At 41.2% G+C, this 27,283-nt stretch overlaps 1 protein-coding gene across 3 annotated transcripts in view; it reads left to right on the forward strand.

The window, feature by feature from the left end:
* The window catches only part of sema5ba (sema domain, seven thrombospondin repeats (type 1 and type 1-like), transmembrane domain (TM) and short cytoplasmic domain, (semaphorin) 5Ba), a 159,819-nt gene that overhangs the window by 124,026 nt on the left and 8,510 nt on the right, over window positions 1-27,283 (forward strand). For 2 of the 3 annotated variants that reach the window (XM_058622417.1, XM_058622418.1), the window contains exons 10-21: window positions 63-198; window positions 957-1,164; window positions 1,638-1,845; window positions 12,084-12,201; window positions 13,157-13,341; window positions 15,014-15,157; window positions 15,629-15,776; window positions 16,423-16,648; window positions 18,669-18,881; window positions 21,969-22,139; window positions 24,606-24,743; window positions 26,641-26,685. In XM_058622417.1, coding sequence (XP_058478400.1) covers window positions 63-198; window positions 957-1,164; window positions 1,638-1,845; window positions 12,084-12,201; window positions 13,157-13,341; window positions 15,014-15,157; window positions 15,629-15,776; window positions 16,423-16,648; window positions 18,669-18,881; window positions 21,969-22,139; window positions 24,606-24,743; window positions 26,641-26,685 — 1,940 coding nt within the window. The remainder of the gene's footprint in view (window positions 1-62; window positions 199-956; window positions 1,165-1,637; window positions 1,846-12,083; window positions 12,202-13,156; window positions 13,342-15,013; window positions 15,158-15,628; window positions 15,777-16,422; window positions 16,649-18,668; window positions 18,882-21,968; window positions 22,140-24,605; window positions 24,744-26,640; window positions 26,686-27,283) is intronic. The other variant, XM_058622419.1, reaches the window with a different exon arrangement.

The following is a 27,283-nucleotide window of genomic DNA, read 5'->3' on the forward strand; positions in this document are numbered from 1 at the left end:
TTAACCTCCCTTTCCTTTCTTTCCCTTGCTACCGCGTGCTGTCTATTCATTTCTCTATAAAGCAACAGCATTGCAGCATCTGCGGTGTGTGCCTTCAACCTAAGCGCCATAACGCAGGCCTTCAACGGGCCCTTCCGCTCCCAGGAAAACCCTCGCTCCACCTGGCTTCCCACACCCAACCCCATCCACAACTTCCAGGTTAGTTCAACGGCATGAATCAGTGAAGGCCTGTCCTCCCCCATTGTTAATCTCTTAAGAGTTAAAATGGTCAACTGTGACTAAAACTGTCACTTAGAAAAAGGTATCCTAGTCCCTTTAGGAAGTTGATCCAATTCCCACAATTTTTCAAACATACTGGACATCTAATCTGAAGCAGATAATTGTTTAGGAAAATGTGTTACAAAATCCATCAGTCTCAGCTGCAAAAAATTCCAAAAATTAATTATTCTAAAGCAGGCAGGTTATTATTAATACTTCAGACAGATGCTACTAATCTAGTAATACAGACACTTTCTACATTTCTTAAATCATTGCTGTTCTTCCAGAAAATTCTCTGCAACTGCAGATGCCAAACAAAACGTTGAATGCTTCAGCAAATCAATGTCATTTCAAGTAATCAGGAATGAGCAGAAGCTGCAATCCAAAGCTGAGCCCTGTAACCCAAACAGAAAAAGCTTTTCAAAAGACTGTCATTTCATATTTATTTTTCCTGCAGTGTATCATTATGTCGCTCTATTGTTGCTATGGTCCAATCACAGTCAAAGAGTAATTTTGAAAAAGTTTCTCTTTTCTGAGAATAGAACTGAAGAACAGGCAGGGCATATTGATTTAGACAGGTGTGTTCAAAATGTCTCCATTGTTTGGCTTTTCTTCCTTTTTTTCTGCCTTTTCTTCCTTTTTTACTTTCCTGCATGAACTGAATGAAATTGTCTGACATCTCCCAATTGTCTTTCCAGTGCGGCACAATCGATGATGAGGGTCCCAACGAGGGTCTCACAGAGCGCAGTCTGCAGGATGCCCAGAGGCTCTACCTGATGAATGACGTGGTCCAGCCAGAGTCTGTTGATCCATTGGTGATGCAGGATGACGTTCGCTTCTCCAACCTGGTTGTGGACATTGTTCAGGGCATGGACACACTCTACCATGTCATGTATATCAGTACAGGTGAGCATAACACAAGACAAGAACAAAACTGGGACTTCTTTCTACAGTGTTGATGTATTAAAGGTCCGGTGTGTAACATTTTGAAGGGTTTGTTGACATAAACTGAATATTCAACCCATAATTATGTTGTATAATTGCTTTAAAATAGAAATCATTTGGTTTTTGTTGCCTTAGAATAAACTTTTTTACTTCTACTTTAGGCAAGGGCCTTGCTTGATAGAGGCCACCATCTTGTGCTGCCATGTTTCTATTGCAGCCTAAATGCTCAATGTCTCAAGTTTTGAGAAGATTAAGAATAGCAACATCTATAATAGCTTAGGAATGGGTTTGCGGTCTATCCATTGGATGTACAAATTCTTATGTACTGGACCTTTACATAGAAACAACCATATATTCCTCGAAAAGAAAAGATAATGCCTTCTGTATATTTGTCAAATATCTCTGATATCCTCTTGTCCATCTTGTCCAATCAGAATATGGCACCATTCTGAAGGCTCTGGCTACACCCAACAAGAACCTACAAGGCTGTTACCTGGAGGAGATGGAGCTTCTCCCACCAGGTGTTCGAGAACCCATCCTAAGTCTGCAGATCCTGCACAGTGACAGGTCACTCTTCGTGGGACTTAACAACAGAGTCCTGAAGATCCCCCTTGAGAGGTGTTCCAACTACAAAACTGAGATGTAAGTCCAGCAAATAAATTGGCACAGACTTGAAACAACTTTGAATGCAGGCATCACCAGTTTTCATTTGTTTGTGTTCCTATTCATTTTTATTCAGCTATTCATTATAACTGTGGTACTGGACTAAACAACATAGTCCAAACTTTGGATAAGCCCAAATTACCTCCAAGGGACCACTGCCCTGAGCTCTCTCTGGCTGCTTCTCACTGTATCCTAAGGCTGAGCCAAGATATATTTGATGAAGGATGCTCATTTTTGGACATTTGTCAGCCTTTAATTCTCTTCTCCTCAGCCAACTCCTGTTCAGGTTTCCCTCAGTCTGAGTCCACAAGCTTTACCCTGAATCTTGCGATCTTTTACAAACCAGATCGCACAAACGCCGTGCTGTTCATGATCTTCAGTTTCAGTTCCCTTGGCCTGCAGTACCCCGGTATGCTCCTCAGTCGATCTCTGTTCCCGCACCTGTCGGCTCTCTTCTTTCAGTTCAGCAGCGCCTTCATACTGCTGACAATCCAGGACTTTTTGTTAGGGACTTTCTGAAGTTGTTCAACTACTAGAATAAGACCTTCATACTTTCAGGGGACAGATGGCCCAACTGAGTAATTGTGAGATACACATAGAGTATATCCTATTGTTTAAATTCTGTATTTCGGCAGTGAATTAATTTTAATGTGGTTGGTCCTATTAAAGGTAATTTTCTGTCGTCACCTGGGATTAATGTCTGGGAGTCCTCACCTATAATCACTAAATTCCTTATGGAACCTGATTAATGACCGTGGAAGCATCTGCTCGCCTAAGAAAATTAATTTGTTGTGCTGTATTTCTCCCCGGTAATGAAGTTCACACAGACAGGGAAAGCACAGCTTTGGCTTTTGTTTGTGTCTGAATCTGGGGATAAACAATGATGTGTGTGTGTGTGTGTGTGAGATGCTACAATGTACACTGGCGAGAAAAGCTTTTTTGGAAGTAGGTTTGTTTGTGTGAGAGAGAGGAGTTGGGGGACTTTTGCTCAGCCATCTTCAGCCCCACTGTTATTCATGTGAAAAACTTTTGTCTCAAGGGTGAGCGGGGACAGAAATGATAACTGTCTGTTTGTCCAACTTTCTGTTTCCATCTCATCAGTGCTTCAATCAGGATCTTCAGTGAGCTACCTCAGTTCTTCAAAGTCAACTTCATTGTAGCATACAAATGGCTTGTGTGTGTGTGTATAATTGTGTGTGTCTGATTTTTGGAGGGCCGTCCACTCTGTGAGATTTGTGTGTGGGTTTGTGCTTGGATGATTTCTCATATGCAAGCTGCCTGATGAGTCAGCTCGCCGTCTCTACTTAATCCAAAGTCCTAGATACAAAGGAGCAGACACACACACACACAAGTAGGGAAAACATTGGTTTTAATATGATGTGGGTGAAATATGTGAGATGAGAGAGAAAGAGAGAGAGAGAGAGAGACAGTGAAGAACAGGAAGCGAGATAAAAAGCCTATCAAAACACAAATGCAGAGAATTGTGTAGTGTCCTATTTAAGACACAGTGAATATGATAAGAGTTCATTCAAGGGCACTAGAGAGAGGAAGTGTGGGAGGTACAGTGTGCCGTCCTTAATCCAGTTAGCAGTGTTCGCCTCATCTCTGCAGCTCACTCAAACTTTCAAAGGCACTTTGGCCAAAGCCAAACTGACCAGCAGAACCCGACAGATGTGATCCTGGGACACCTGGGCTTCTGTGGCGGGACTCGGCGGAAAAGAGCAGATGGACAAGGTTGAGTAAAGAATACCAGGTAGTTAAATGATGCATGGGAGTATGACTGCAGCTAATATTTTTTGCAACAGAGCCTGGGGTGACATGTTAACAAGATGCTTGTTTTGTCCAGTCAGCTGTCTAAAACCCCAGAATATTTCATTTGTCAACAAAAAGCAATAAAACAAAGGAAACGGCAATGCTTTTTGAAGGGTGTGTGTGTGTGGGGGGGGGGGGGGGGGGGGGGGCAGTCTTCATTTAACAGAAGGACTAATTAGTGAGTAAAGATTTTTCATTGACTAAACCTGGTCCAGTTGTGATCTGCACAATCAAATCTGATTCTGAGACTGAGAAACATGAACAACTGCATACATTAATATTATACTACAGTGTTAATATTTTATATTAAATTCTATCACAAAATGCAAAATGCAAAACTGCTGGAACCTCATTCACTTGGGAACAAAAATCACAGCAAAAGATATCAAGGTACAGGGAAATGTGTCTCTTTGGATAAGATATTTATTACAGTAACTTTACTTTCTACTGTATCATCATCAACCCCTTGTTCCAACTGCTTTTTCTCTATGTCTGTTTTTACATTATCTGCCCATCCATCTTTCTAGATTTTCCCCATTCAGACTTTGTGAAAAAAAGACTCACCTGCCGTCTGTCTTCCTCTGTCTGAACACAATCCCTGTCATTGTACTGCAGCCTGAATGAGTTTCTGTTCATCTTGTGTGTGGTCGTCACATTCACTTGCAGCCATATGTCCACTCACTCACTGATAACAGCTGAATATTCTCAGTTGGATTTGTGACGGACAGCAGCTCGTCTGCAGCCACACAAATGCACATAGACTCACACGTACACACAGTGAAGAAAGGGTGTATTTTACAACACTGTGGTGGGCGTCACAGACATGATGTATAGAGAAGTCATAACTTATCAACCAGATTTCCTACTGGTGATATAATAATGCTGTGAATTAGTTGTTATACAGAGATGTTAGGTACACCATTTAAACTGCCTGTTAACACAAATTTCTAATCAACCAATCACATGAAACAACTCAGCGCAGTTGACAATCTACTAAAGTTCAAACCAAGTATCAGAATAATGAAGAAAGGTGACTTTTTAAGGTGGCATGGTTGTTGGTGGACTGAGTATTTTAGAAAGCTCTGATCCACTGGGATTTTCACACATAACCCCCTCTAGGGTTTGCAGAGAATAGTTCAACAAAAAGAAAAGAATCCAGTATACAGCAGTTCTTTGAGTGATAATGCATTGTTAGTGCCAGAGGTCAGAGGACAATGACCAGACTGGCTCAAGATGAAAGAAATAGGTATGCAGAAGACCATCCCTGAAAGTGCAACACATCAAACCTTGAATTACATCAGCAGAAGCCCACACCAGCTGCAGTTTTAGGTGTCCTCTGTACAAAATGACGTGGCTGGTGAGTATAAATGTGTTAAATTGTTTAGTTTAACTGCTGACTTTTACTGTTCCAGCTTTGACAGCAGAAGTATATATGTTGGTTTGAATGCCTGTGCCATTGTTGCACACTTTCAAGCCATTTATATTTTAGTGCCTTTAATGTTTGCTTCCCTTTGTTATTGATCTGTATCGGCAACCCTCGTAACCCTGAGAGTAGAGAAATATTCACATCAACATCTTTAACTGAAGTGCTTTTTCTGTTACACTGCTGAACCTTTTCAACAGCCAGTGATTTGTAGCCTTTTAGCTTGCAGACAAATTCTTGTGTGTGTGTGAGTGTGTGTGTGTGTGTGTGGCTATGTCCTCTATTTGCGGTGATTATAGTTGACCTGGCCAATTGGCACCTCTGGCTAACAGCACCACTCTCTCCTCCGTCCAACTCCTATCTCTCTATCTTACTGTGTTAGTGGAGTGATTTATTTTGGCTGCGGCAGCAGCAAGCTAGCGTAGTCGCAGTGTTGCATCCATCAGGGCTTTTTCCCTTTAGTCCACGCTGCCAAATGTATGATGAAAATACTGGTGTCACTCAGAAGAGAAGCATCACACTAAAGCCAATACTGAAGGAAAGTACATATTTTTGGTTTTGCCTATGCAGTGTGAACCAGCTGAACCGACATTTGTCAGTATGAAAAATGAAAAAGTGTGTGGGACAAATGCTTTGTACATTTACAAAATAGTTGTGTTTTGGTGGAATAATGACAAAAATAGACATGGCACATTTTATTCTCCAAATAAAAAACTACAGCTGTGCTGAAATAGGTGCATTTCACTCAAAAAGTTGAGTGGTTGAAGAAAAAAAAGAATATCTGTCATTACTCACAGCTGCCATCACTTCTGCTGATTGGGATATTTTGCCTCTCTGCTTTTAACTCTTATTATTGGTGGGTGGCAAACCAGCTGAGATTAGCTTTACTGCCACCAAGTGGATTGGAGTCACTGCGCGCTCATTTAATGTGTCAGTGTTAGTGTAACCTGGCTGTAAAATTGCCTGCCTGGCCTGGTGTTTGGCTTAATATCAATCTCTTTTGAACATGTTTACGCCAGCCTAAAACAAATGCACGGCTTTTTCCTGAAATGGTTGACTCATTTGTGAAAACCGAAGGTGTCAGAGAGGAAAAGTGTTGTCCATGAGCATTTCAGGAATACGTTTTTAAATAGAGAACGTGAGAGAGAATAAAAAGGAGCATATTCAAACAGGAATAACTGAAGAATGAAGAAATTGTGAATGAATTATGAGGAGACTGTCGAGAAGAAAAAATGGAACAAACCCAGCTTTTTGAAATGACTCATTTCCTGCAGCAAAACCACATTGGTTATATCAACACGATGTCTTATGGTACATGTGTTTTATTGGTGATGGTTACATTTCTGCCTGAATGGCTTTGGTTTTGTTTGCTGCTTGTCTGTGGTTGTATATGTATGATTAACAGCAAACGCAGCAGTCATGAGACCCGCCTGCAACAGGAGTTGAAAACATTAGTTAACCACTAAAGTGGCCACTGAGGAAAACCACTCACCAATAGCATTTCTGTCATAGTCTCTCTCGCTCTCTCCGTAAGTGTCTGGTTTTTAATACCAGCACATTCAACTTTTCAGTCCGGCTTTACTTAAATGTTCTTAAAATCAAACAAGACCCCTTTACAGTGGGATGAATTTCACTGCTCACAGTCTGCTGTGGTTTCTAACCTGTCAGCAGGCCTCTGGAGCTCACTGCTGCTAAGCCTGTATGACCAATCAGAGGCAACCTTCAGCAGCCAAGGACTGAAAGAAATATGTTGTTCATACTCTGGGTGATTTATTACTGCTCCTGAATGTTATTTTTATTACAGGCTCTGTTCTGTGTATCGCTCACTTCCTCTGTATTTCTCTCTATAGTGCTATCTTGCTCTCCTCTGTCGTCCAACCTTGATTTTGACTGACACTAAGTCAACCACCAGCTCACCGGCTTTCTGTTTCCCTGATTCTGACAAAGTCAAACGACACTGGACTGATTTTCATGAAGTGAAAAATAAATCAAAGCAACTGTGTGAGTTTTATGTCGACCCAGCAAAACAGCTGGTTTTGAGGTTAATGTTGTTTTTTTTGCTGAGGTGAAATGTATGAAACATCCCGCTTGAGTTTTAATTTTTAGTTCTATGGACGTGAAATCCGTGAATATAACAAAGTCAGCATAGAAACATGTTGCTGTTGGGATGTGTAAGCTAAAAAGAAAATACTCTCTGTTATATGACATTAATGAGCTCTCATTATCCCAAAAAGATTGTTTTGAAAGATAAATTCCAGAAAATCAGAATGTGGTGAGTCTAATTAGAAAAATAAGGGAAATCTTGCTGATTGAATCTGATTGCAAAAGGTTCAGCAGCGGTTTTCTCAATGTTAAATGATCACATATTGTATCATGTAATTTCAATAGTTCTGACAGAAGCACGTATTTCTGCAACAGACTCAGTTGGTTGTCATCCTACTCTGCTCCTCATTTCCAGATTGGACTGTAGTTACATACAGGTTGTGAACACAGTAGGCTGCTCCTGTAAACTGCAGTGATTCTGTCTCATTAGTCTATAATAGAAGAGCACACGCATGACACGCATACAATTATTTTTTAAGTCTCCAAAAAGTGTAGTTTTTTTCTAAAAAACATTTTAATCTTGCTCTATGCCCCTTTAAGACATGATATAGGATAAACCAGTCTCTGTGTGGATTTAATAGAATTCAGAGTTGATATGTGGTTTCAATGCGAGCAGATAAATTGACTGAATTGATAAAAATGCTAAACACTGCACTGAAATGACAGTAATTCAATTTTCAGTGCTCTTTTCAGCTTCGCCTCTCTTGCCTTTTGTTTATCTAATATTTCCGTCCACATTGAAATGTCCATCTCTGTACTATCTTGTTTTTTTTAATCTTTTTCTTTCATCCATTTACAATTTTTCTGCCATCTGTTACCTTCCGTCTAACATATTTATATAGCATTTTCGTCCATTCTGTTCTTGTCTGGCTTGTCTCTGCCTCCCCATTGTTTCTACATGATGATGCAGCTCCTTTTTATTCACCAGGAGCTAAGACTGTACATGGGGGACAGTAGGCATTTTTATTGGCAGACAGCCATCTCACTTTTTCCCCCTTTTTTTTTACATGTACCAATGGGGCCTAATTGGATGTATTAGGGCTGAGTGCTAGCAGGTATTTCCTGTGTTTCCAATTCATCATGAGCAGAATTCTTGAATGGCCAGCTCAGCCCAGCGCATGGGAGGAAAAAATGTCCCAGGAACGGGCCTCTGTCTCCCACAGAGAGAGGATGAGGAGTGAGAGCCTGTCAGTCGTCATCTCCTGAGAGCAGCTACAAAAAAAAGTCATTGCTTGTGTGGGGAACTCATACGTTTAACTAAATCAGACCCTCCAGACAGCCTGTGCTAACATATTTCCAAAGATTTAAGCACAGCCCTTAATAATGTTTGATCGAAATGTATAATTCATCAGTTCTGGTGATCATATTTGCAATTACACACTGACGACCTGTCATTAGATGCGAGGTGCACTATTGTTTTTATGTCTAGTTGTTAAGGGGCCTGTAATAAAAGGAGACACTGGTTTTTACAGCACGCACAAATGATTTAAAATGTCAATTACACCCCCACAGAGAGACGCTAGCAGATTTAGCTTCCGATGCCGATCGCCCAGTCATATTGTTATATGGGCTGGTGGGTTTTGCCGCTCAGTCTGTTTAAAATTTAACAGGTCATGTTCCACAGCTTCACTGTTTTGATAAAGTGTGCTACTGGGCGCATACAATGCTGAATTAAATATCAGCCAGTGTCCTGCAGACTTGTCCAAGTGATCTCACACATGGTGGCACATCCACAGGACAAATAGCAGCCCTTACTGACTGCAGAAAGGGACGGATATTTTGAAGAAAAAAAACACTGGGTTATGTACACACATAAACAAGCTCATACAGTTTGGAAGCCTGGCTCTCCTGTGTATCTGCAGACTAGCTCCCCTTTGCACTGCCTGTTACAGAAATGAGATTTTCTATTCCCATCACAGTGACCCTTTCTCCACCCACAGTGCTTCTAATTGACTTTTAAAGTGGTCCTGTTTGAATAAAAGGCATCAGGAGCATTTGGCCGATGTTTTATGCAGCTGCAGAAAGGTCAGAGTGAGAGCTAAACGTCTCAGCACGCCCCCCCCTTATCTGTCCAATAGTAAATCCTCATCAATTAAATGGCTTCAAGTGACAGATGTGATTGGGGCAAATACTGACACTGCAAAATTCTTTAGTGTCCCAATCTCATGATATACTAGTATACTATGTATGTTTTATATGACATAACCTAGTGTTTTTCCATAGGTATGTTATATTTACACACATTGGGCAAATGGACTTAATATTCTACTGAAGAATGTCCTACACTCTATACCTTGTTATACGTTGTGTTTCCCTGCATTAACCACTGTCCTCATCTGCACTCTTGTCAGTTTTTTTGAGATCCTTTTTTTTCCCCCAGCATATACATTTTTTTCTGGTCACTGTACTTTCAGCGCAGTTGCCTCGGTCAAGCTGTAGTCATCATCTTTTGTAGTCAACATTTTTCTTTATCTCAATGACAAGCAGGTTGAATCAGGGACTAAATGTCTCTTTCCCTCAGGTCAGAAGCCCCATTGCCTGCCTCGCAGCACATTTTACCCAGAGCTAATTAGGCTTCAAATCTCTCTCTTTCATATAGCATTATTTATTCCATCCCTGAAATACGCACTTAAAGATTGTTCTGCTTAGCTGGTCTCCGTAATAGTGTGTGTGTGTGTGCGTGTGTTTGTGTGTCTTTGTGAGGACCAACAAACTTCGAAAACATTGTAAGCTATTGCGATGGTAATGACATTTTAGCAGGTCTTCACAAATGTAATGGGCTTTTTGAAGGTTTAAACCTGGATTTTAGGGCCATGTAGTGGTGTTGGTTAATGTTAGGGTAAAGTGCTGGATAATGCATTGTCTATCAGTGTCTAGCTGCACGTGTGTGTGTGTGTTCCAGGGATTACTCATGTTGGGGTCCTAAATCTGTTTACACAGTCACATAATGGGGACTTCTCTTCCTTATGGGGACAAAAAAAAGTCCCCTTGATGTAAATCATTACATTTTAAGGTTAAGACATGTTGTATGGGTATGGTGAGGTTGGGTTAGATTAAGGTTAGGGTTAAGCCAGTGTAATGTAATGTCAGTGTCATCTGAAGTCATGGAAACCAGATTGTGTGTGTGTGTCGGATGCGAGTATGTCAGTAATCAGTAAGCCAAATGAGAACACTGCTGCCACAATGATGACGCAAAGCCGCATTTCAAATTAATCACAGACACAATATGGCCGACCTTGAGCCAGAATGGCAACACACTCCTCCTTCTGCCCTTTAAAATGGACTATTAGGTTCACTGAACTGTGAATGTGTGGCCAACCTCATTACGATTATTGTTTCATCTGCATCTAGTGTTGCAGTAATAGTGTCACTTTATTAAAATGACACGCAAGAAGGTTAGCAGGGAATACGTTGCACTCTTGAAGGAAGTCTTCTCCTGGCAGAACTTTGTCTCTCACTTTTCCCGTACTTTGTTTGATCACTCTTTGTCTATGGGGTCACCTCTGTTGTGCTGGCTAGACATAAATGTCTATTGGATCAAAGATGACCTCAGATTCACTATGGAGGCCCAGATGCAGGACAGAGAGCTGCATCAACACTTTAAGACTCCTCAGGCTCGATACTAAAACACTGCAATGCTCTTCAAATAAACCACATCAGTCTGTGCCAGCAAGGACAAAAACACAGCGAGAACAGGAGAAGTTATTCACTTGCCTTTTATTCTGCGTTTCTGAGGAATCAGCTCTGGCAGCTCAGCATCATTAACAGCATTAGGGTTATTTAGCCATCATTAAGTCTCTGTTTTACTTCAAGAGCTTACAAATATTTAATCACAGTTTGGGCGATGTAGAGTGTTGTTTCTGTGGGAACTGAGCCTGAGGCCTTGTTACATATAGATTGGCAAAAGGATCATAGCAGATCACAGTCACAGTGGTGGCATGTGTTGTGTTTCTTTAAAAGAAGCGTTAAAACATTAAATCCCACACCTCTGTAAAGAGACCTGAATAAGTTGATTTAAGAGAAACAGAGAAAACCTTGTAAACTTCTTCTCATTTTGCACTCTTTTCCTCACAGTTCAAATAAGTATAGAGCACATACACAAGGACAGATTAGTACAAATCATAAATACAAAGTGGGTGTATTTTTCTAGTTTGTCAAACATCGAATAACCACAATAGGGCGACTCAATAGAGACTGAGTAAGCAAACACTTTAGTGATGGTCTCAATCACTAGTTTCAGGTCTTCTCAAAGAGCATGTCATGCCAATTTTGTTGATTATTTTCGCGTTTAGAGGAAACTAACAATAAAACGTGGCTCATATGAGTGGACTCTTGTGTGATTGACAACTGGTATTGTCCAGTAGATGCCTGTGAATCTTCGGTTTCTAACCCTCAACAGGGCACTGGCCCCATCACCAATTTGAAGGTTTTAAAATCGGAGCTCAGATGAGTATATAATTAGAGCTGTTGTTACTTGACCAAATTTAATTTGTGCGATTTTCTGGTAAGCACAAATGTAAAACAGACGTTCTGTTTTAAGTGTGGTACATTTACTTCAACGTTTCAAAGCGACCAGCCACAACAATGAAACAGGTAACTGGTTTTAATGTTGTGGCAGAGCAGTTTATGTCTGTGCTCGGTTTTAAAGGGGTTTTATTCTCAACCGTCTGTAATGGCATTCAAATCTTATTTTGAATCTTGTGTTGTTCTCCATGGCTGGGCAAAGTTAAAAACACATTCATCAGCCACAGCATTGAATTAGTTAGCAGTTTTATTGTGATCAGTGTATAACGTGCACTGTTTTTGTTTAACAAGTAAACTATTCACTTTACTGAAACTGTTCCTCCTCCCTCCTCCTCCTCTTTCCCGTTCCTTGCAGGCTGTGTTTGGAAGCGAGGGATCCCTACTGCGGCTGGGACTTTAGGCAGCGAAGATGCACCACCCTGGAGGACAGCTCCAACATGAGCCAATGGAAGCAGAACATCACTGTTTGTCCGGTAAGAGTGACGTCATTAAAGCATTTACTGTAAGAAACAATGAACTCAGCGTCACATCTGTCCTGGGATTGCAAAGACTCAGACACTGTCTGATCTGGTCCTCTTTCTCTCGGCATATTGGCTGGCCTCATCCATGACTGATGACTTCTCAGTGAGTGTTGTTCAAAACAGATGTTCAGAGGTGGAGGAAGGAGGGAGGGGAAAAGTAAAGGAATTTCATTTGAGAAAATTAATTAGATCTACCGGAATAAATTTGCCCGAAGTGAATATATGGTGTTTTCTCCGGGGTTCTCCGGTTTCCTCCCACAGTCCAAAAACATGTGTGACTGTGAGAGTGAATAGTTGTTTGTCTCTGTGTGGCCCTGTGATGGACTGGCGACCTTTCACCCTATGTCAGCTAGGATTGGTACTAGCGCCCCCGTGACCCTCAGGTGGAGGATAGTGAGTGAATACGGTAGCTTAGTGGTTCACACTATTGCCTCACAGCAAGAAGGTGCTTGGTTTGATTACCGGTCGGTCTGGGACCTTTGCATGGGTTTCCTCTGCGCTCTCTGATTTCCTCCCACCATCAAAATAGGTATAAATGTTAGACACATTCGTTCAGGTTCGTCCCTTGTGGTCCCTTGTGGTGCCGCGCTTAATGGCAGTGGCTCTGATCAACCCGTCATCTGACCTTGCAATTTTGGTTGTATAATGACAATAAAGATCCTTTCATATGAGTTAATTTATACCCAGATATATAAATCATGTGTGTACTCCAAGTCTGGGCAGCTGTGGCTCAGGGGGTAGAGCCAGCTGTCCACCAATAAGATGGTTGTGAATGATGTGATGATGATGCTGCACAATATGTGCAAGTGTAAAATGCTAGAAAAAGCATTGGTCATATAAACACTGACTATTTACTGTCACCAACAAACACATTTTAGGTGGAATAATTCAAATGTTTGTTTTGTAGCTGCGAAACCAAACCACTAATGGTGGCTTCGGAGCCTGGGCACCATGGCAACCCTGCAACAATGATGATGGTGTGGATGGCGTCAGCTCCTGTTTGTGTCGCTCCAGGTCTTGTGATAGCCCCGCCCCTCGATGTGGAGGCAAAAACTGCGAGGGCCCCACCATAGAAGTCGCCAACTGCTCGAGGTAAGGACAACATCAACAAAATCTTTCATTCAGTTTAGGTTTTTAGTAATGTGCCATTTAATATAAAGTTTGTAATAGTAATGAATTACTGATGATTTGTTTGTGTAATCACAGACCAATGAAAGCAATAATATATAATAATAATATAATGACTACATCCTAATAGGTAATACCAGTGTATGCTTGTAAAGGTGTTTTCAATCAGTCAAAAACAGACAAAGAAAATCACTGTATTTTCTAACAAAGATAAATGCCTCAATACCATTCCCTAGATTACCCGCAGAAGTATAAGGAGTAAAAAACAAGTTCGAAAACTTCAGTTTAAAACTTAAACTGAAACAGGTGTCGCATCAAAGTCGCATCTAAAACTGCCTTTGTATCGCACAAAACAAGAATCAAGAGCTAAAAGGATTATATCCTGACAAGAATTAGAGAAATTCATTCCACTCTTCATCCCCAATAGAATGAAGTTTTTTGCAAAAGACTGCTGTGCTGTCAATATATGAAAAATGCAGAAGCGGTCTAACATAAGCCAGGAGAATGTAGCACATTATATCCTCTTCTTTCAGTTATTTGGAGGATAGATTCTTAAGCGCTAGTTTATAAATTACTTAGCAGTCTCTGGGCAAAATTCATGTCTGACTAGTTTGAAGAAAACAAACCCAATGGATCACTTAGATCTTAAGGAATAAAACTCTTTCATAACTTGAAGAAGAACCAAAACAAAGCAGAAGCAGCTCTCAGTTACAGTAATGTGCTAATGTGTCTTCACTTCTCTGCATTTTCCTGCTATTACATTTTGGGCATGGGATTACTTTAATGTAAATGCACCTAAACCCCAATTACTTGTCCCAGGTGTTTGTTTATGTATTCTATTCCAGTACTCATTTCTCTCATTGTGTTTTTGCGTTAATCTCCGTGTTGGAAAGGCACTTTACAATTGTAAACCCTCCTTTGATTCAAATCAAACACCAAAGTGATGCTGTGGATTTGCAGCATTAATGAAGAGTAATGCATGGAGGTCAATTGTGATAAATAATAGAAGATATCTGCAGGGTATGATAAATAAAAAAGCTATGGTGTGATCTTAATTTGTCTTATACTCTTGAAAAATATTATCCAGCACTCACTGCTTGTCAATTAGGCTGATGCCACATCAGATGAACACTAATATCCTCAGCCACTATTTACACTTTGACCGAACATGTGGTAGATCCTGAATGTGAATCTAATTAGAAAATGTTGGTGACAATCCGGCACTTCCGATGACACCTCTCACCATCTCTGTCTGCAGAGGAATTGGCTAGTCAGTGTTACACAGTGAGCAGAGACAAAGAGATTAGTCACCTTTCGTCCCACTGGATGGATGTGCCAGATTTAATCCCTAGTGTCGAAATTGAATTGTGCTTTAGTAGAAAGTGGCAATTAAATCATGAGAACTGCTACCCAGGAAGAAAGCACTTAGGCAAATTGAGTGAACGTCTCCCAGTCAGGATGTGCTCCCACTGTGTTTGCCTTTCTGTTTCCAGAAGCTCAGACAAAAGTTTGTTTTTCCCATAAGAGTTGGAGAATTATAGAGAATAATAGAATAATACTTAAGCAGAGGAGGAAAATTCTGCAGGTTTTTGAACCAGAGTGAAATGGTTGCTTGATGCTTCTCTGTATGTCACAGAAATGGAGGCTGGACACCGTGGTCATCGTGGGGACAATGCAGCACAACCTGTGGCACAGGCTTCGAGCTGCGCCAGCGCTCTTGTAACAACCCGTCCCCTCGACACGGCGGACGTGTGTGTGTGGGGCCGAGCAGGGATGAGAGGTGAGGATAACTCTTAAGGCTGCAAAGATTAAAAAAAAAAATGTGTGTTTTTAATCTAGAAGTTATAATGTACGCTATGCAAACATGGTAAAACATTATCAATCTGATCAACTCCAAGTCATCATATCGTCACTGCTTAGGTATGATGCAATAGAGATTAGATTTAGTCAACCCCTTTAATCAGGACATGTCAGCTCTTTGGGGCAAAGTAAATCTCACATCCAACAGACTTGATATAAACAACTAAACATGCCAAAAATAAGACTTTGAAGTGGGTTTTTTTTATCTGTTGCCATCATCAGCAAAACATCAGTGCCTTCCAAAATGCAAATAAATATTTTCTTACATTCCACTTACCACTATGATCACTAGGAAATTTCCATCAGACAGTTTCAAATCCACAGCTCAGCACATGCACTGTATGTTTGTCACAATCAATCCTCGTAAACATGTTCACCTGCTCCGCCACAGATTCTGTAACGAGGGGGAGTCCTGTCCTCAGCCCATCTTCTGGTCTCCATGGGGCTCCTGGACCAAGTGCAGCACCGAGTGCGGGGGAGGTGTCCACTCCAGGGTCCGCACTTGTGAGAATGGCAACAGCTGCCCAGGATGTGCTCTGGTAGGAAACGTTGTCAGAGAATGTTTAACTCTTGTGTTTTAGAGGCTAAACAATGAACCTTCATTGAAGTGAAGCCAAAATCATCACAGGGTGAGCAGTTGATGGTAACAGCAGACAACATTTCTGATTTTCTGTCTTGATCTTGAATGGCTCAGCTGGAATTCGGATCCGTACCGTGACTACATGTCTATATTTAGATTTTTACAAACAAAAAACGGTTTGTTAAATATAAATAAACATATCAAAATGATATGAAACAGGGTGTTTTTCCTCCCTGTTGATTGTCTTTGTGGACCATGTAAGTGAAAATTGTTTAGTATGAGAAAACTATATCATAAACTAACATTTGTGACATCCCCCTTTCTGTCCCACACCACTCTTCCATCCCCTATTTCCCACTCACCCCAATCCGGGGCAGATGATCTGGTTCTGTCAGAGTTTTTTCCTCTCCACTGTTGCCTAGTGCTTGCTCATTGTGTGAACTGTTGGGCTTCTTTCTTTATATTAGACGCTTTGTAATATTTGATTAGGCTGGATTGTCTGTTAAGCACTTTGGAACAGTTTGTTTCAGTTTATTATTATTAATCATTTGTTTGCATTATAAAAAAGAATCGTTCCACTTTGCCCCTGACACCTTTTAATCCAGGAATACAAGGCCTGTAACCTGGAGGCATGTCCAGAGGTTAAGAGGAACACACCTTGGACTCCCTGGATGCCTGTCAATGTAACTCAGGGTGGAGCTCGTCAGGAGCAGAGGATGCGCTACATGTGCCGCGCACATCTTTCCGATCCCCACGAGCTGCAGATTGGACGCAGGAAGGTGGAGACGCGCTTCTGCCCCAATGATGGCACAGCAGTCTGTGAGACGGACAGTAAGTAAACCAGTTGAGAGACAGAGGGATGTAGGCAAATAACCTACATTTAAGGGAAGACCCACTGTAAAATACATTCACTCAGTAGCAAGACAAATCCTGGAGCTTCTCTGTAGATTATGACAAAAACAGAAGTGAAGTTATCCCATTTGAATCAGTAGCTACTCACAGTAAAGAGAAGAACACGGAAAAGAATACATGTGCTGCCTCTTGCTCTTATCTTGAGAAAACAAATTATAAATCTATTAATCACCATCAGATCAGATGATGGTCTGTCCTCTTTGACAGTCTTCAGATTTACTCAGTGCACGTCACATGGCATAAATACTTTTGGATTTAGACGACTTTATTGATCCCTGGAAAGAACTTCACTTGCAGCTTACCCCATTTAAGAATTATACAAGCAACAATCAATATGTCACATGTCAAAGCACAGACCAACAGACAGAGGTCAGTGAAGAACAATGAGTTAGATAACAAATGTAATCAAGCAATTAAAAAAAAAGAAGAAGAAATAAATGGATACATAGACAGACATTTGTGTCCTGGAAAGTGCACAGTCATCAGAAATGTTATTTAAAAAGAAGTGACCTCTATCAGAGTTTAGTGACATGATAACAGAAGGAATGAAGCATTTGAAATAGCTATTGGTTCTCCTGGAAGGTGCATGATAGTGGCAGCCTGAATGAATCACCATGAACTCACAAGACAAAACATGGTTAAAGTGGTTGATAACGGGCTCTTTTTTTTTTGCCTTCTTTATCACCTGTTTTTCCCAGAGGGAACACAAGTCTTTCTGTCTGACTCCAATTATCTTTGAACAGACTTTGACAGTGCTATATGCTGTCCTTTTCTTCACTGGATAAAGCAGACAACCAGATAAAAGAGAATGTTGAAGGATAAATGAACAATAAAAGTTACTTAAATTCCTCTGGCTGACATTAAAATAGTTAATTTTACTCATAAAATGGACATAAGATGTATGTATTCCTATGTGCCAGTACACCCTTTGCTCTTCTTGGTGATGGAGGATCACCGTACTTCCTTCTTTTGAATATGCTCCCTGTCACTTTTCTCAATGAATCTGCTGAGTTTCATTGGCCTTCATAATAATTCTACCTGGTAATCTTCACTTGTTTATCTTCAGTTCTTTCATAAATGCTGTGTGTGTGCTTCTGTGGCAGCGGTGTATGTTTGATGTTTTTCTTTGTTCTGTGTGAGTGCAGAGACTTGTTGGGGGCGAGGCACTATAAATTAACTTAACATGAATCTTAAAGTCAAAAAGTCAAAGTCAGATCAACTTTGATGGTTCACTTCCCCCCGCAGGGACGCAGCTGTCTGAATTAACATATATATGGAAATAAAGAACAATAATGCCTTGCAAATTCAGAGTGATTGTTTTCCCTTAAACAATATTTAACCAAATTTTAAGTTGATACAAATGAAAATTGTGTTGCCGAAGCCAGCAGCCTGCTGAGATTTTCTCTCAGTGGGAGCTCAATGTGCCAAAAGGCTCCCTCCTGTTTGCTTCCCTAAATGTTGCAACTGAACAAGATCACCCACCAACACTGCCAGATACACTATAACACACACAGGATTATAATCCACTGCTCTGCACTGGTGGTTCTTTCATGGAACCCTCTCCTAAATCGATTACCTGTCTCCCCTTGTCGACCTCCCGCGGGGCTGCATTGACTTTGACATTCAGATAAAACACAGACATGAGAGATCAAGTTTTAAAGATGGGCAGAGACAAAAAAAAAAAGTGCCTGCTGGCAAAGTCATATACACTGTGTGACTTTCACTGCAATAATCTGCATGTGTCAAATCCCTTTTTAAATTCTTTAAACTTTGGGCTGTATTGTACTGATCTCCTTCTGATCTCATAGTCTAAACCACATGGAGTGAGAGCACGTATGGCCACTCTAAATCTAAATCTTTAAATTAGTTCATGCTTGTCTCTTAATTGATAATTAGTGTGTGTGCTTAAGTTTTTACTGGATTCCTTCTCTCTCTCTAGCACTTGTGGAGGAGCTCTTGAAGATACCGGTGGTTAGAGTGGCGGGCACCAGCTGGTCGTCATGGGAGACGTGGTCAAGCTGCTCCCAGAGCTGTGCCAAAGGATACCGCACACGTCGGCGCTCCTGTGCTGGACCAGAGGGAAAAAGTGCCCCTGTCGCATGCCGTGGTTCGCCTGTGGAGTACCAGGACTGTAATGTCCAAGCATGTCCTGGTGAGCTATGTCACACTCTGGAGTGTTTTATAATTTCCTTAAGCAAAGGCACGCACACTGAGGCAGGGACACACCAACGCACACAGAAGGAGGTCAATGATAAAATAATCCTGAGTGGATTATTAGCTTCCTTAACTAATGGTGAGCAGGTGCTGCAGCAGTGCAGTGGGAGTCCTTGGATGAATGAAATGACCTTTTTCAAACTACAAATCAAACCATAATCAGCTAGAACTCTGCTTACCACAGGCTACACACACCCACACATTCACACACGTTTGCACAGCTATTCTTCTTAGGACACCGCACGGGCTTCCTTTCATTCTGACAGCCTAAACAAAGTGTTGTTTAGGGTTAATACCTAACCACAATCAAAATCCTAACCAGTCTAATAAATTGAACGTGTTTTGGTCCACAAGGTCAGTGTTCATTGACAGAAAAGGTCTTAAAGAGAAACACACATGCACAGCAAACACTCAAAATGGCTGGCATCAGAAAACGAAAAAATTATTTGCCTTAAACAGTCATGGCCAGCATGTAATGAATTTAATTATTATTAGTTTGTAATCCCAAAGCTGATCAAACTCCTTTGGCATCAATTATTGGTATCTACATGAAATCTACATGTCACCTTATAAAAGTCCAGGTGAGGCAGCCTTGGATACCTCGCTGGGTGGTAGCCAATCAGAAATCATTTTGCCGTTAGGGAAACATGTTGCGGTCAGACTAACTGTGTCTGTCCTGGGAAACAGGTAAGAAGGACAAGGTCAGAGACTAGAGAGAGTAATTGACGAGGTAAGGGAGAAACACTTTGTTTGGAGTGCAAAAATGAATGGAAGTCACTCCTGAGAAGAATAGCTGTGTAAACCTGTGTGTGTGTGTCAGCAAGATAATGTGAGACAGGCATCTAGTCACCAAGGAAGTCAATAAGTTGCAAGTGGCCTGAATTCAATTATCTCTTTCATTACAAGAAGCGGGAATCTACGAAACAGCCTTGTAAGGTGACCTTAAAAAATCCAGTTCCTGGCTTAATGTCAAATAAACAACATTGTCCCAATATTGTTCTTATTATTAATTCAGTAAATCAATCATGTCCCACGGAGCTGTTTTTTAAGAGTTTCTGGGTAGAGCCCTTTCTCAAGTCATTTGAGAAAAACTTATTCATTGCCAAACCAACAAACAAGTCAGACGTGTCAGTTATAGGCACATAGATAACATTTACTCATTTCAAATAAAAAGTTCAGGTTAAGTCAAATTCCAAGCATCTAGTTCTTCAAGTCAAGGCCCACGTTTTGTCAAAAGAAAATGATCTGTTTTGTCATCATTTGAAATGAGTTAGTGAGAAACTAAGCAAACATGAAGGACACTGATTATAAATATTAGGTCTTAACAAAATATATATATAAACATAATGACGACAGTAGCCGGTGTCAGTCATGAAGTCCCTGAAGCGTTCAGTAAATGAGTGAATCAGACACTCAGCTAGTCAGCCAGGTAAACAGCCAGTTAGAGTCAGTCATGCAGGGACGTGGCAGGCTGTGAGAAGTGGTCACAGCCTGCTTCGCTCTGTGTCACACTAATCCACTCAGCTAATGGAGTTTTCTGCAGCACTGTGACGTTACCTGGCAACACCGCGTCTCTCCGCCAGTCGGATGGACATCAGCCAGTCAACCAGTCAATTAGTCAGTCACACTCTTCTGATTAGATCACATGAAACATTAACGGTGCCCATGGGTCGGCTAAATGAGTGACAGGCGGAGACCGCGAAGACAAAGGAGAACATGATCGGCAACAGTGGAACAAAATTAGGATAGAATGTGTCAAGGTATATGAACTTTAAGACATATACTGTGTGTGCAGGCTACACGGAAAATGGGACTAGCAAAGGAAAAGGACCTGATATAGGTGTTAACAAGGTCTGCTGGATACACAAGAGTTGCTCAGGTGGTGCAGCAGGTATAAATTCTGCATCAGGGTCAGAACATGTTTTGTTCACAGTCTTGAGATACATTCAGCCCCTGTAGTCCAAGAATACACACAAAGAGAACAGAGTGAAATGAAACTGGCAGAGCTTATTTCTAGAGTCATGTCACAAACATCATTATTATTATTATTATTACTAAGTGTGAAAATATTGATATAGGATTTGTGTTTCTGTTGATGAACCCCAATAAGATTCTTATTTTATCTGGTATTTAATAAACCAAAATGTAAGACCTCAGTGATCTGAACACGTGCAGACAGAGTTAAGTGTGACTGTTCATACCTGGCATTAAAATGCACTCTGCATGCGTCCTGCGACCACATCTGATCAGATCTGGCCTTGATTTAAAAACACACTGATGTCCTGACATTTTGCAAGAACAAAATGATGTTTTTAAGCATGTGAGTGTGAGAGAGACAGAGACAGAGAGACAAAAAGATGAGGCGATACACTGCTGTAACATGAAATAGATTTTAACCATCAAAAAAAGACATCACGTGGTGATCAGTATTTATATTGCTGTGGTGGCTACAAATGAATGAATATATGAGTGCTGATTAGTGGAGAAACAGAACTGCTGCCTATCAGACAATGTCAGCTGAAAAGACAATCTCTAATCTGTCCTGAGGATAGATTGCATTCACACAGCTCGGAAATGTGACCACATTATGTCCTGAAAGCACCTCCTAATGTTTCTTGTTATCTGATCTGATTACACATTCAGGAAGGATTCAAAGTGTTTAGATCTGCAGCAATCTCCCTGTGATCGCATCACAGATTTTATGACCAGGTCAACAAGTCGAGAATGACATTAAAATTAAGTCCATATTTATTGAGGCGTAGCCTAAGTTTTCCTTACTTAGAATGGTTGCTGGAAGTGCACTATTATCTTAACCTGTGGCTAGGATTGCTTGGATCTGTGCAGGGGCATTACAAGAGTCTTTGGGAGCTAAAGGAACCTGAGCCGAGTCAAAATGTAGTCCCACTGGGTCTATGGTGTTGGGGTTTTCAACCATGGTGTCATTGTTTTTGTGAAAAAGTTGTTTGCTTCTTATCATTTCTACAAAAATGTATTCTGGTAATGTTAATGTGTGTGTGTGTTTCAGTGAGTGGTGCTTGGTCCTGCTGGTCGTCCTGGTCTCTGTGCTCAGTGGGTTGCGGCAGCGGTCACTACCAACGCACACGCTCCTGTAACAGCCCCGCACCGGCCAGTGGAGGGAACATCTGCATCGGACTACACACTGAAGAGGCCCTGTGTAACACGCACACTTGTGACGGTGAGGTCACACATTAATTCAAACACCCAGCTCTGTCACGCCACCATTGTTTTCCGGGTCCTTTCATCACACCTCAGGGCCGGCAATCATCTAGCACACTGCATTGTTTCTGTGTCGTTTCCACTTGGCTAAATTGCTCCTTTCATCTTCTCCCAATGAATAAAACAGGTTTTTCGAGATATGAAACGATAAACAGTCGTGCTGCGAGAACAAAATGTCCTCCCACCACATCTTTCCTACTGTGCACCTGGAGCTCTGAGCACCATGGCAACCTCCCTGCAAACATTTAAAAATGAGATGCGCTTGTGTTATGTAACCCAAACGGAAACTTCACAGAATGCATGCGAGTTTGTTTTGTAAATAGGCGTAAAAATACAAATATTACTAAAATGTACAGTATGTCTAACTCTAGTGTCATGCAAATCAGGATTTTACACAATCATTTTTTTATGATTAAAATAATCTTTATTCTCCACAGTTTTACAAGAATAACAATATCAATACTATTGTACATGTAATAATATTCTAAATTAAGTCTCTTTAAACAAGATATTACTGTACGTACAGTACTGTACAAAAGTATAAGTATAAGACCAACCTGAGACAATTGCACAGTTCTGTATATAAAGAGTATATAAAATGCTAGAATAATTGTTAAAAAAAGGAAAATGTCTGTGAATCATCCATCTATCAGCTAATTGAAATTAATTCTCAAAGGTGCCAAAAAAAAGGTCACCTACTCCAGTTAATACTCATAGAACATGGTTAACTTAGAGAAAACTGCTGGTTACTGACTGCTCTGTGGGGTGTGCTCAGTGAAGAGTGTCTCTGTTGAACTTTCCTAAATGTAATTAGTCACGGATGTGATCCAAACAAATGTAATTTTACCCCCCCCCCCCAAAAAAAATCTCAAGGTCAAAACTATTGAGTTACAGCTAAAAGAAATGGAGAATGTTTGTTAGTCGTTTTTTGTAATGTCACAGCATCAGGCACAAATGGTATTCTAATGGATTGTTTTTCTCACATAAGTCTCATAAGTCTCACATTATGGGATGATGAGCTGTGCGATGTATAACAACACCCATCACCTTCCCCTCTCTAATCTCATTCTGCTTTCACAAAGACACTGAAATATTTATGAGAGATCTGCCGTCTAATCCAGGAGGAGAGTGAGCGTCCAGTACAACATCACACCACAGCCTCATTTGGATTCTTATACAGGATATACAGCCACCGTCGCTTGATTTCAATGCCTTTCTTTGTGAATTTTCCTGTAAAACAAAAAATAACAATAGTGTGGTTTCAAGGTGTGTGTCAAATATGCATGTGAGCATAGTGATATCTGAAAGTGCAGATTAATTTTTTTTGTCTGTGTGAATTAAATAGATATTCCCCCTTTTTGGGAAGATGCTAATCAGCCTCCTTTATTTAAAATGTTTGCCTGTTTGACCAACACATCCCTGTTGGCCTGCATTGATCGACCGCTCTAACAACCTCCCCAGCACCAGTCTGTCTCCTTGTGTGCGTTATTGACAGGCAGTGCGTCCGTCATCTACTGGAGTCTTCCCAGAGCAGCTGCCTGCCCTGCATGTGTAATTAGAGGCAAGCTGCCTGTCAGTCACAGGAATATTTGATGCACCTGGTGCAGGTCATTTGATTACAGTGTCCGGCCGTAATAGAGGACAGCAGGAATAATGGCCAGGAGAGAATACTAACAAGGAGCCTCGGGCCTGATGCCGTTCCTTCTGACTCAACAGAGCGAATGCGCAGGTCGCCTGGGTGACAACAATAAATGTGAATAAATGAAGCAATTAAAGTGGGCTGTGGTGATGAGGGTTATTAAAATTGTTTGAGATGGTCTGTGTGTTTTGTGTGTCTAGACGGTTATGCTGCAAGAAGGGAGCAGATGGCGACTGAGCAGCCTGTCGGTGAGCACCAGACTGATAGGAGCGGTACAAGAGGCCTGTCCTGTGCCTCCGCTCAGGCCCTCTCTGCCAAAACTGCACACTTGAGTGCACACTGAATAACAAGCCAGCTTTTTCATTAGCCTTTCATTGCAGTAGACTGTGCTCCCTCCACTCTGGTTCTTTTAAATACATGGGGAAAGAATGCATCAAGTGCATGGTTCAAAGGGAGGAGCTGAGCGTCGTGAATTTTCTCTTTCCTCTTGGTTAGGAGCCTTTGTTTACTGCTCGGTTGCCTGCTGCGGGGAAACAACACTAAAGCTTGGCTCAGGGGACAAACATCTCTGCTATGCACTAAACAAACTCTCCATGGTATTTACTCTTCCAATCCTGTTTACATCACAAACACTTTTGCTGTGTTTGGGCTGTTTGGCCGGCCAGGGAGGTTACTGGCGCGGGTGGCGACAGCCTGGGTGGGCCCCTTTGCTTCCAAGCCATCTGAGTTTGATGTGGCCTTGCAATTGTCCTGGTGTGTATTGATGGTTGTTTTTTCTGTGTTTAGGTGGCTGGATGGCCTGGTCGTTGTGGTCAGCCTGTGATGATTCAGGCTTGCAGATGAGGAGTCGAGTGTGTGGTGCTCAGGGCAACACCCCGTGTGTAGGGAACAGCACTCAGCGCAGAGACTGCAATGAGATACCTGGTGAGTCAGTCAGGTCCCAGCTACACAGTGTGCAATGTGCAGCCTCCTTCAAAGTCATTATAGCAGGTCAAGGTTTTCCAGGTTTCTATGAGTGTAATTGAGAAATTCTGAGTGGAAAGTGTGAGTTCACTTTGTTTGAATGTGAAATTCTATTCAGAGCTGCAGTTACACACTTTCACACCTCAGCAGTGCTCACACCTGTCAGCTACTGATCCAGCACCACTGGACAATTTGGTCTCAACACTCGGATGTTGATGTGGAAGAGGCAAACCCTGGGAAATGAATGATGTACTTCTCTAACCTTTGTGGCTCCCGACAACTTTAAATTTAATTGTGTGACCCAGTATCTTTGATATGGAATGCAGAGTAAACAACACGTACTATGGATAAGAATTATTTGACAGTTCAAATAAATAGAATGAGTGAACAAGAAAACACAAACTTCCATCCGCTCTGACACGATCATTCTTGCATTTTCTTGCTGTCAAGCCAAAGGAAATTGCCAATCCCAAGTTCCCAGAGCTCAAAAAGACATCTTCAAAGTTGCTTTTCTTTGTTGGACAAACAAAAGAATCATTAAATGCCAAATGTATGCACACAACGGCACCCTTTAATTCAGCCGAAGAAAATGTTTCTTTTTGTAAGTTTTGTAATTCCAGGCCATTTAGAATAAATATATTTGACAGGATTTATAGAACAATAACACAACATAGTCATATTATTCAGTGTAGTTTTCCACTGATTAATACCACACCTTTACAATAGCCAATTTATCAACAAATACTGTTACCAGTCCTTTTACTAGGGAGGCAGATAGAAATGTTAACAGCATCAGGCTAACCTTTTTTATTGATTTGTTTTCTTTGGATTCTGTGAAGTCTCAACATCTGAGTTTTGTTTGTTGTCTCTAGAGTCAGACAACACACCGCGAGTCCTCCTTTAGACCAAATCTTTGTTATCAGCGCCTTGTGACTGTGTCACATCGGGCTCATCTGCCATTGTCACGTACTGTATGCATATTGTATCAGAGTCATTTATCGTCAGCACCCTCTCATCTGTATTCTTGTTTGTGTGTACGTAGCCAAAATCGTCTTTGTGCTTTAAACTCATCTGTTTTTGCTAATTAACAATAATAATAATTAAGTCCAGGTGAATCCAACAAGTATGATGGGTTTTTTTTTACCCCGTGGGCTTCAGCACACCTTCTTATGCTGGTGACCATCCCATAAAGTTTCTCCTGAAATGATCTTTCACGGCCTGCTGTAGTCAGTCCTCCCCACACTCAGCATCCCTAATGAGTCCAGACGAAGGCGATTAATATTAATGGGTTGTCACAACACCAAATCACATCTAATTTCAGTGCAAATTTCAATGAGGCGATGGATGGATTTGTTAAGGTCACTGGCAGAGGAGAGGCGGCTGCGGGGAAGCTGAAAAATGAGGCCAAAAAAAAATGTATCAGAAGATGTGGCGCTGTAATTAAAACTGTTCACACGCACACACACCAGCTCTCCCTGCTCCCTTCTTGTTTCCTCTGAGCATACGTGGGGGTCAGGATGTGTCGTAGCTGTATGTAATTTCCTCGCTGTCAAGTGTCCCTCACGCCATCAAGGAGGTTTAAATAGATGAAGCAGAGTCCATTCATATCTATAGTGTTGGATTTCACGAAGAAAAAAAAATTAATCTCCACGGACCGAGTATTTGAAACAACATTTCAATCCCTCATTCACTGTTTTTTGTTTTTCCATGTGTCAAATCTCCTGGTGTTACAGTCTGTGCCTGTTGTGTTGTGAAGGCTGTTTCTCCCGAGAGAGAGAGAGAGTGTGTGTGTGTGTGTGTGTGTGTGTGTGTGCGTGCATGTGTGTGTTTGACCCTGTGTTCCTCTCCCTCTCTGCAGTCATTCTGCCTGCATCTGGTTTTGATAAGGACCAACACTGTGGCGGTAAGTGGATTAACAGCTGCCTTCACTTTGTTTCTCTGTGCATTTTTTACGCCTGTATGTTTCCACAGATGTCTCCCCATGATGTGAGTTTTCATACATTATATGTGCATCTTCATTTACGTGTTTTTATGAGAATTTTAACAGCCAATCAGGAGGTGGAAGAAGCACTACATACACAGTGGTATAGCTGTCTGATGATTGAATAACGGCCTTGATTTTGCTCCATGTGCCAAGAAACTTCTTTACCCCACAACCTAAAATGAATCGTCAGTAGAAAACTAAAAATACAACCCCAGCAACACATGAATGTCCTTCGAAAAGACAGATATGTACACAACATAGTTGCACGTAAACACTTAAAGATCCAGCGTGTAACAATTAGTGACATCTAAAGGTGGGACTGCAGATTGTTACTCACAGAAGGCTCTTCTACTCAGCTCTCCCTTTGCATTGTGCATCAGGAAAACATGGTGACCTTCAAAACACCGAAATTAAGTTGTGGTTTGTTTGTGTTGAAAAGCTGCTACTTGAAATGTAAATGCATGTTCAAGTTGGTTTTGTTTGTTTGGGCTGCTGCAGAAACATGGCTGCACAAAAT

This window comes from Solea solea, chromosome 2 (assembly GCF_958295425.1).
Source record: "Solea solea chromosome 2, fSolSol10.1, whole genome shotgun sequence".
In the NCBI taxonomy this organism is placed as follows: Eukaryota; Metazoa; Chordata; class Actinopteri; order Pleuronectiformes; family Soleidae; genus Solea; species Solea solea.